Source organism: Amphiprion ocellaris, chromosome 2 (genome assembly GCF_022539595.1).
Source record: "Amphiprion ocellaris isolate individual 3 ecotype Okinawa chromosome 2, ASM2253959v1, whole genome shotgun sequence".
Classification (NCBI taxonomy): Eukaryota; Metazoa; Chordata; class Actinopteri; family Pomacentridae; genus Amphiprion; species Amphiprion ocellaris.
The window spans coordinates 36,548,626-36,559,286 of record NC_072767.1 but is presented as its reverse complement, the minus strand read 5'-3'; the positions used below and the strand labels follow the sequence as shown (position 1 = coordinate 36,559,286).

General features: G+C 42.0%; 1 protein-coding gene across 2 annotated transcripts; it reads left to right on the top strand.

Annotated features, from left to right (window-relative positions):
* The first annotated feature begins 356 nt into the window (after positions 1–356).
* mysm1 (Myb-like, SWIRM and MPN domains 1) lies at positions 357–10,393 on the top strand. 2 transcript variants are annotated; one of them, XM_023286409.3, is made up of 20 exons: positions 357–424; positions 632–704; positions 786–856; positions 1,930–2,004; positions 2,106–2,190; positions 2,309–2,407; positions 2,608–3,181; positions 3,270–3,504; positions 3,585–3,715; positions 5,121–5,224; positions 5,317–5,394; positions 5,488–5,570; positions 5,649–5,703; positions 6,045–6,095; positions 7,738–7,812; positions 7,918–8,106; positions 8,191–8,323; positions 8,489–8,594; positions 9,706–9,763; positions 9,837–10,393. In XM_023286409.3, the coding sequence occupies exons 1-20, from the start codon at positions 369–371 to the stop codon at positions 10,134–10,136; spliced, it is 2,631 nt and encodes an 876-aa protein (XP_023142177.1). In that variant the 5' UTR covers positions 357–368; the 3' UTR covers positions 10,137–10,393. The 2 variants fall into 2 exon arrangements, with proteins under 2 accessions (XP_023142177.1, XP_054862085.1); XM_055006110.1 differs by having other exon boundaries at positions 370–424; positions 531–704.
* Positions 10,394–10,661: the final 268 nt, after the last annotated feature.

Genomic DNA, 10,661 nt, shown 5'->3' with positions numbered 1-10,661 from the left:
GGAATTTTTACACATGAGAATGAAAAATTGTACATGAAATTTAAATGTTGTTCATGAAATTGGAATAGCACACGTAGCTGAAAACAAGCAACATCTGTTATCATTAGTGACACTAGAAACTGAAAAGCAACTGAACATTGGGATGAATTCAGCCCATAGACTGTATATAAAGAATCTTTATATAAAGTATCTATATAATACAGTCTATGATTCAGCCCAGGAGGAGGCAGTAAAACATCAGACAGCAGCTGCAGAAAACCGCAGCAGTTTGTCCTTTCGGCCAGCAGGTGTCGCTGTGAGTAAAACTGCTCTTTGTTCCCCTGCAGTTTTCTCTCTCTCCTCTCTGTTGTTGATCTTCAGCCAAGAACATGGAGGACGAGGTGGATGTTGACATCGAAGGAGACGATTTTGACAGCAATATTCGGTGAATGTTCTCACTTATTTTCACAAATTCGTGTCTGTGTTTTCTGCTGGTGTAACGTTCTGCGGTTCTGGACGATTAAAATAAACTTGGACACTGTTTTTTTTAGTCCTACAGCTGCTGGATAAAGACTGGTGTCACATGAACGTTGTGTCTCCTCTGCTGTTTGACATGGTGAATCAGTGACAGTTTTTCGTGTGGTTGTTGCAGTGAGATGGATGGAGGAGGTTTAGTTCCGGAGCAGATCATCCAGGCTGCGGGGAGGAGCAGCTCCTGGATGCTGGTAGGACTGAATGAAACTCTTATTCACCTGGCTGCTGGGTGACTGTGGAAGCCAGTGTTGACTCTGTCTGTTTTTCCTCAGCCCTGGGAGCTGGACAGCTCCATCAGCCCGGAGAACAGAGAGGTGATAGAGAGAATGCTGCTGGAGGAACAGTATCCTTTTACAGACCCTGAATGCACCACCAGATGCTGGACAGATGCACAGATCTGACAGGCTGCAGAGGGACGCTGTGGATATTCCAACAAATACTGTGATTTATTTTGCTGTGTATCACTTTACAGTCTAACTTTCATTCTGTATTCACAGTGCAATAGATTTAAAACATGCAGTGGAACGTTTTGCAGCTATAGACAGTTGGTTCATATTCTAGTAAATACAAACCTCCTCTTGTGCCTAGCGCTTAGTTTGACTCACTGTTGCCTCGAAGCTATTGTACAGCTGTCATAGATTGATGTTTATGGAGGGACGCAGGGAAAATGTGGACCCCCGTCCCCAATATTTTGAACACATGCATTTGTCCCTCCAGCAAAACATAATAGATGCAGATGCATGCAGAGAAGGTGCAAATTTGTGCACAAAAATTCACCAAAAAGCAAGACAACAAGTGTTTTATGCTCCTAAATTTCTGGAGGACCCTTTCAACTCATAATATGCCACCCTCCTAACGTTCATACGCTCATACCAACTGTATTATGTAGGAAAACTGGATCAGATGGGGTGTCACAAAAGGATTTGTTCAGATATGCTGCATATCGTCTGTCCTAAACTGCAGCCTTTGCAATTTTGCAATTGCATTGTTTCAAAGTGCAATGTTGATTTGAACTTCCTCCTGCCACACGGCAAAACACTGCTGTCAGAAAGCTTAAGGGGCACAAAAAAAAAAGAGCCCAAGAAGTTGACCATTTTTACCAAACTCCGAGAGTTAAATCCGATCAAGCATCTGCACTGGAACAAACCTGATCCACGGACATGCCACCCCAGCCAGAGGCACCAAAGATATCAGTTGTCAGAATAGTCGCAGGTTATACTCTTTACTAAAAAAGACTTAAAGCTTTCAAGTATTATGTTTGTTGGACTTTTACAGAGATAGTAATCTGTGTTTGTGTTGCTATTTGCCAACGGTGAAGGTGAGGTTAATTTAGGCTATGGTTCAGATACAAGGTTTTTTTTTTTTTTGCTATTGCTGCAGTCATTATAAAGCAGTTGTCCTGAACTACGCTTGAAGATATTACCTAACAGGGAAGGAGATTCCAGACCAAATTTGGCAGAGTGATGCCAACAAAAAACCCCAAGTAAAAAAGTAAGTCAGTTCTTCTTTCAGCATTTACTATGAACGCAGTACAGACAGGAGTCCTCAGTTTGTTGGCATTCATGTCACGTTCCTGTCTGTTGGATGTTCAGGTCTCCAGCCAAGAATCCAGCTTCAGCCTCTGGTTCATCTTCTCGCTGGTCCAAACAGGAGAAGGACCTGTTTGAGGAAGGACTGGTAAGCTTCACCTGTAAACATGGGATTGTCTCTGAATGTCATTGCTTCTGTTGTATATAATGCACTTTGTAGGTGGATTGTTTAAGTTATTAGATGGTTAAAGTGTGTTTTTCTGCAGGCTCAGTTTGGTCGAAGGTGGACTAAGATCGCCAAGCTGGTGGGCAGTCGAACTGTTCTTCAGGTCAAGAGTTATGCCAGACAGTATTTTAAACACAAGGTGAATTTTTCTGCATGTGCTTTGTTGCAGTTTCGTAGCATGCAGGGTGTACACACAAGTTTCACTTTGTTATACAAGCTGAATTGCAGTCTCCCACAGTTAAACCTTACTAATTTTTCAAATACTTTCACAACCAGAATGAATTCCTTGGTAATGACTGGGAAATAAAAATGAAGGATCACTCATCTGTGTTTTTTCAGGCTAAATCAGAACCCAGAGCTGCAGCTCCCTCTGCAGGTCCAGTGCTGCACTTACAACCTCCTCAGCCCACATCCAGTCATGCCTCCACTCTGGCCAACGCAGTCCGCATTGAGAAGCTTTCTGACGATGAGGATGAGGACGTGGACATCACTGATGACCTGAGTGACGACAAAGGCGCAGATGATAAACCACAGGTCGGACTCAAAACTGAGTTCTGTGGACCAGAAGAGCAAACGGAGGCTGAGATTCAAACAGCCAGAGCTACAAAAGAAGAGAATGAGGAGAGTTCGAGTGACGTAGTGAGCATCCATGAGACAAAGAACCAACCCAGACCGAGCTCTCTTTCTCCTCAAAGTTCTCAACCCTCATCTTCGATTCTTCGCTCAGAGGAACATGGTGTAACGGGGGTGGACGAGAAAGCCAACAAGACCGTTTCTGTGTTTCCTGAAAGCCCTCAGACACAATCACAAACAGACTGTAAGCTAATGACTGATGCAAACCAGGACCAAAGCTCCCAGTGTGAGATCTCACCATGGACTGACCAACTGGAAGACGCCTACAGTGATAACTTAGGTAATCCTCACTTGTTTCTTTTGCATCACAACCTCCATTATTTTCTCTTAAGTTTAGTTTCGTAACTGTGAACATTTTTGCCTCCAAGATCAAGCTGATAAGATTGACAAGAGTCTAAATGCTGGACCAGAAAGAGACCAGGAGGAGGAAGAGGATGAAGATGAGGAAGAAGAGGAGCTTAAAGCCCCCGAACAAGAAATAGAGATGGACATGGAAGCCATCACCGAGGATGAGAAACAAGCCATCCCCGAGTTCTTTGAGGGACGACCATCTAAAACTCCTGAAAGATACCTGAAGATTAGAAACTACATCGTGGATCAGTGGTAAAACATACTGTCATGCTTGGTACCTTCTTTATCACAGCTGTGCAGAGGAGGTGGTTATTACTGTCTTTGTCCAACAGGCTAAAGAGCAAACCTAAATATCTGAACAAGACATCAGTCCGCCCGGGTCTGAAGAACTGTGGAGATGTTAACTGCATTGGAAGAATACACACCTACTTGGAACTCATTGGAGCCATCAACTTCAACTGTGGTAATTAATTTGGCTGAGTCTAAAGCTGCACTCACACATGCACTCCTTCCCATTAATCTTATGGCTTTTAAACTCATCTTTGGTCAGAGCATGTTCTGATTGCTTTCAGCATAGAACAAGTCTGAACTGCATGCTGTCACATTAACGGATAAGCACATGCACGTAACGTTCTTCAAGTTAAGCAATTTAGGGAAGGACTTTTCCAGAGATCAGTGCCCATATTGGTCCAAAAACATCACAGTGTGCAAAATAGAACAGTTTGCAGACGAAATCAGAGAACACCTTTGTCATTTATTGTGTCCTACAATTTCACACCTATTACAAACTGAGATGTCCATGAACATAAAACTTGACTGCGGTGAAGACAGAGATCATAACAGGTTTTGATAAAATGTTGACAGGAGCCAAAGTTTAGTTTTGTGGCTTCCAGCTGCTTACATTAGTCTTTCCCCTGATTTTCTGACATTTCGTCAGTATCAGACAGCAGCAGGATTCATATGAGCGTCTACAAAGAGAGAGTTGCATTTATACACGTGAAGCATTAGTAACTTTATTAATTATTTATACATAACTAGTGCAGTGCCCACTGTCAGAATATGACATTGTACATTTGTTGTCGTAGCCTGTCAACAAAGGTACTATTCAAAGGCAGCCAAAGACCAGGTTGAGGACCCTGCAAAATGGACCCTATTCATCTGATCTAGTTCAAACTAGACACTGCACCTTCTTGGGTCTCCAGCAGTACACTTAATAAGTTTGAAGCAGGTTGGACAATCAGTTGTTCAGATATCCAAATAACTCACACATACAGAGATTCCTGGATTTCTTAATCCCCAGCATGGAGACAGGATTGGTCAGGATTTACCAGTAGGTCACGCTGTACTTTTCTGCAGTTAAATCATTTGTTACATTGCAGCTGTCATCAGGTTGACTCTTCAACTCCATCACAGCTGTCGGGATGTTGATATTTTAATGGTGAAGTAGAAGTTAGATTGTCATCACACAGAATTTTCAGTGTTAATGAAATCATAAATATACTAACCTATTAGTTATTTGGACAGTTTGATAAGGTAGCTATTAGTTCAGAATTAGTCTTTTGTTTATTGGTGCAATATTATGTATTCCACATCACTTGATGTTCTGACATGTATATGGCAATTAACGCACATTTACTGCAGCACTCTCCATTCCTGTTGTGGGTATATTTGAATGAAGCTGTGAAGAACATAAACGGAAATCTGACCTTTGTCTGAATGGCAGAATTTTGTCACTTAACAGATTGATGAAGCCACTAATGCTACATATCCCATGTCAGAAAAGGGTTTCAACAGCAGTCACTTTTGCTATTATCGTCTGTACATCTTGCTTTCTATTTGACATCGGAGATCTGACGTTTTTCTTGAAGAGCAAGCTGTGTATAATCGCCCAAAGGTGGTGGATCGCTCCAAGCATAAGGTGGGCAAAGATGTCCTTGAAGCCTATCAGCTGGTGCAGAGACTGCAGAGTATGGTAGGTAAATCCATAAACACACAGACTTTGAAACCACAAGTCATTGAATTCCAAGTTTGCTGAACGCTAAGCTGACTTCTGATTGGTTGCAGCGGACCAGGAAGCGACGTGTGCGGGACATATGGGGGAACTGGTGTGATGCTAAAGACTTGGAAGGACAGACATACGAGGTTTGAACACTGTCTGACACACACACAATGCACATCGTCAAGTGAATTCATAGATTGTTGCCATTAATTCTGTGTTGGTGGTGTGTTCATCAGCATCTCAGTGCCGAAGAGCTGGCTCTGCGGAGAGAAGAGATGAAGAAGCAGCCGAAGCCCTGCAAGATGTCCAGATACCGAGGGTGAGCATGATGGATTCATGCAACATGTACTAAATTATACACACAGGAATACTTATCTATTCTCACTCCATCTACCAGGTCTTTTGATCCCTTCCAGCTGATTCCCTGCAGATCTTTTGAAGAGGATGTGCAGGTCAGTGACTATCTCTCTCATCATTTAGTTACCGATAATCTGTCTTTCATGCTGCATTGGAGTCTCATCACCCATTTAATGGAGTTATGTCTCCATCACAGTTGAAAATAGAACACAGTCTGTTCCCCCTGAAAATCAATCGCTTTAATCAGTCTTTGAAAGAGCATCGGAAGTCTTGCTTTTTCATCGACATCAGATGTAACATGGACTCATTTAACCTTTTTGTCTTGTCTTCATTGACTGTTGCATTAACTGAACACAAGCTGAACTACAGAAGAATGGAAAACAGTCCAAGACATCAGATTTATGTGTTAAAAGCTCCTCTTTGCTGTCTTCACCAGGAACCATTCCAGGTCATTGTGTGTGCTGAGACTCTTCTCATCATGGACATGGTATGTTAGGCATAAAATCACATGCTGAATATGTTCTGACTGTGGTTTCAGGCTGCCTGTCAGCGAGTTAATCAACCAGGGATTCCTTTTTTTTGTTTTGTTATCCTGTAAGACAGGGGTAGGCAATTAATTTTAATATGGGGCCATATGAGAAACTTTGACGGTTGTTAAGGGCCGGACCAGTACACTTAAAAGCTCTGCTCAATATGTATCTCAATAAAAACAGTAAATTACACAATACAATGATGTACAATGCCCAACTCTTGAATCTCTGCTCTCAGATCCCAAACTCGTTTAAGCACCTTGTCCAGGCTGATCCATCTGACAGCTGTCTGGTAACCAAGGTCACCATGTTCACTATCATCTCCTCCAAAAAGACAACAAACTGTCTGTAATTCAATGCTCTTGCCCTGGTGAAGTTAACTACTTTAGCTACAACATCAGTCACGTGGTTGATTTTTAGCACTGACTTACACAGCACCTCCTGATGTATAATACAATGCAAAAAATATCAGTTTCTGTTCTGGATTTATTTCAGTCACTTTATCTTGCATCCGTTTCAAAAGTCCAACATTTTTCCCTGTCAAATTTGGACAGCCATCAGTTGTAACACCAACCAAATTCTCCCATTTTAGTCCCAGCTTGTTCATGCATGTATTTACCTCAGTGAACAAATCACTCACCGTCGTGGTTGCCCAGGTCTGCTGTAAGAGAAGGTGCTTGATGGTACAACGTTTGATCAAAAGGTTCCAAGACCATGCCTATGAAAATCAAAACCGTACCTGATTTAAATTTGCCTGCCATCTACTTCAAAATGGTCTTGTTGCGCAATGATACAGCATACCTAACACTCCTGCTACACTTCTAATGCTTCCTAGAAGCCCTGTTGTGTAAACATGCCAAGCACCATGTACGACGGCAGCTGAAGCTCTAGCTGTGTCAAAACAGCAACTTTTCAACTTCAGTTTAATTTTAGGGAAAAGAAATTAGTCACAGAGAACCTAATCTAGTGATCAGAGTGGGTGGAAAGCAATTATTGTGTTGTGGCCACCTGTGTATAATCACTTTACTGTGACGGAAGACACAGCGCATTTAAACACCAACATGCTATTACGCCACAGTTCAAGTCAATTGCGTCAAATGTTCTTCCTCAGATACCTCAGGATGTTACAGTGGAACTTGGCAGTTTGATTCTACGGGACTAATCCCTGAGCAGTCTGGGAAACTATAACTCTTCCACTGTGAAAACTATTGTTTTTCCCTCAGTGGTAGCCGCAGACCCACCTCTCACCACAACTGAGGATCCTTAATATGGAGCTTGCTCATCACAGGCTGCTGATTGACGCAGAATGTAATGTTTGAACTCCTTGGATAAATACTAAATGTGCCACACCTGTCAGTGGCCACAAAAACATGTGTAGACCTGGTCCAGCTGTTGATAGCAAAGTGTCACACAGTCTCTTGACTCGTGTCTGTTACTGCTGACAAATGTTGCATCCACGTACCATGAGCAGTCCCAGAACTTTTGTCCATATCATGGACAAGCAATGTCACTTCTTTTGCTAGATTTGTTCCCAAAACAATTGCCTCTTGTATTCTGATGCTCCTAAATTGATCTAATGTACTGTGATCCTGCATCCAGCATGCCCATGTGTCTCGAGGGGAAGTCATTGGTCTGCTAGGTGGAACTTTCAATGTGGAAGCCAAAGTTTTGAAGGTAAGTAGAGACATTAGAAGCAGCATTGCAGACAAACAAAGATGAATCCTTTATTCCCAGTATAGGCTGAAAACTATGTTTAGTGACAGAGGATTTTCTGTTTAGATCTGTGCGGCAGAGCCATGTAACAGTGTGAGCACAGGTCTGCAGTGTGAGATGGACCCGGTGTCTCAGACTCAGGCCTGTGATGTGCTATCGTCTCTGGGTTTCAGCGTGGTTGGCTGGTACCACTCACATCCCTCCTTCCACCCGAACCCTTCAGTCCGGGACATAAACACACAGGACCAGTTCCAGGTACAAATGAACCAATGAGAGCTCACACAGGGTTTATATGTCAATGAACATGTGATCTGATTCTCTGTGTCTTGATTGTTCCAGAGTTATTTCTCACGGGGTGGAGCCCCCTTTATCGGGATGATCGTGAGCCCATATGACCCAGCAAACCCCTCCCCTCATTCCCAAACTACCTGCTTGTTGGTAAAAGAGAGTCAAGAGCCTTCAGGCCTTCAGAGTATGTGTAACACACACTCTCACGCACAATAAGACACCACTCAAAACTTCAAAATGGTTCAGATCAAGAGGCTTTGAAATCAAGCTGACAATGTAGGTCAGCGATTTGTGTACACAGTAACACAGTTTATCCTCTGGCTGAGTCTCCGTCTCTGTTCTTCCCCAGAGCTGCCCTACAGATTCGACTTCCTGTCATCACAAGACATCCCAGACTGGGAACAGACGATGAGGAGGGCTCAGTGGATCATCCACAAATACTCTCAAACACCCGGGTGGGTGAGACGCTGTAGACTGTACTGCCCATTCTTAATCATGCGTGCCCACAGTGCCTATTAAAGTATTCACAACCCTTTTAAAGCTTTTTTACCACTAAGTCGTGTTCAATTGTGTTTGGCTTTTTAAAAAAAAAAAATTTATAAAAAGATTGTTTTATGTCAAAGTGAAAACAGATTTCTACAAAGCAATGCCATTGTATTAAAAATGTAAAATGTAAAGTAAGTAACAGCAAAAGTATCCATTCCCTGTAAGTCAGGATTTAGTAGCCATAATTACAGGATTGAGCCTGTGTAGGTCAGTCTCAACTAGTGTTGCACATCTGGACACTGCAATTTTAAGCCATTTTTCCTTGCAAAACTGCTCAAGCTCCGTCAGGTTGCAGAAGAATCGTGAGTAAACAGTGTTTTCAAGTCCAGCCACGAATTCTCTGCAGAACTGAGGCTCTGATTTGGCCACTTCAGAACATTCACCCTGCTGTCTTTAAACCATTTCTGTGTAGCTTTGGCTGTATGCTTCAGGCCACTGACCTGATGGAAAACAAATTTTCTCCCAAGTCGCAGTCCTCTTGCAGACTACATCAGATTGGCCTCCAGGATTTCCCGATACTCTCCTGCTTTCATTTTATCCTCTACTTTCACAATGCTTTCAGGCCCTGCTGTTGACAAGCATCGCCACATAATGATGCTGCCACCACAATGCTTCACACTGGAGATGGTGTGTTTGTGATGATGTGCAGTTTGGCGCCTGCCATACATAGTGTCGAGTCTGATGGCCAAACAGCTCAATTTTGGTCTCACCAGACCAAAGAACCTTCTTCTAGTTGACTTCAGACTCTCCCACTTTGCTTCTGATGAACTCTAGTTGAGATTTAATGTGAGCTTTTTTTAACAGTGGCTTTCTTGGCTACTTTCTGATAAGGCTGTCTATCCGAGAGTAGTTGTTCAGCATTATAATTCTTTTCAAAAAGTCACATGAAATTGACAATGATTCAGTGTTGAAAAGCAATAAAAGGTACAAACTTATGTTGAACCCATCTTACTGTGTTATTGAACAGTTTCTGAGGAAATGTCTAAACAGTTTTTTTTTTTTGCTACTCTGGTCGGTCAGGAGTGTGCAGATGAACAGAATGTTCCGTAGAGATTCCCATCTCACCTGTTTGGAGAAGGTAAGTCTGAGGAGTTACTCTTGCTTTTACTGTTATATTGTCATGCTAACTTCACTTGACTTCCTCACTCCAGATGTTGGCGTCTCTGGCGAGGTACTTGGAATCACTGCCAGATGAGGAGGGACACCCCTTCCTCACCCAGATCCAGGCCCTTTTCCAGTCAGACTTTATTTCAAAGCAACAATCTTCTGACCAAGAAGAAGGAGAATCTTTAAGCATCTCATCCAAACCAGTGGACTCAGATGACCTCGCTTTTGATCAGCTGATCAGTCAAGAGACACCACAGGAGGGACGAAAGGACTCGGAGACAAACAGCAGCACAGTGTTACACCTAGGCTCCGTGTTGTCAACCGAACATGATTATTTACTATGAAGAACCAAATAGCCGACTGTTCTTGTGTTATACTGCAGTATTTAACAAGTTGTGAAAATTTTTACCAAACACATTAGGTTTTATATCTATAGTAATAACTTACTTAGTTTCTATTTTGTTTTAGTCCATCAAACAAATACCTCGTTATTCACTCAATAGTTTGTGTTCGAGAGAGAGAGAGAATGTATGTGTGTTCTGGTGAGAATTCTCAGTCAATCTGGTTTCTTTTAAACATGGAATAAAAATCTATTTTCATATTTTGTGATCTTTCCTATGTTATTTTTGTGTAGCACACTGAAGTATGTTTTTGTTCTAAAGAGGCTATCCTGTCCAACACTGCATTACAAATCATTTCAAAATCTAGATTTTTTTTATCCTATGACAAGGTATATTCATGTTATAACATTTGATGATGATTAATATTTTTATGACAAACTTATTACATTATAGCAAAAAAATTCTTACAATACACTTACGTTTTGTATTAAAATGTGATAACTTGGCCTGTATTGTTATATATAATCA

Excerpts from the sequence above, each read along its gene's own strand:
- mysm1 (XM_023286409.3), top strand. The coding sequence starts at position 369 with ATGGAGGACGAGGTGGATGTTGACATCGAAGGAGACGATTTTGACAGC. Across the intron at positions 6,096-7,737 it reads CTCTTCTCATCATGGACATG|CATGCCCATGTGTCTCGAGG; the intron begins GTATGTTAGGCA and ends TCCTGCATCCAG. Across the intron at positions 8,595-9,705 it reads AAATACTCTCAAACACCCGG|GAGTGTGCAGATGAACAGAA; the intron begins GTGGGTGAGACG and ends CTGGTCGGTCAG.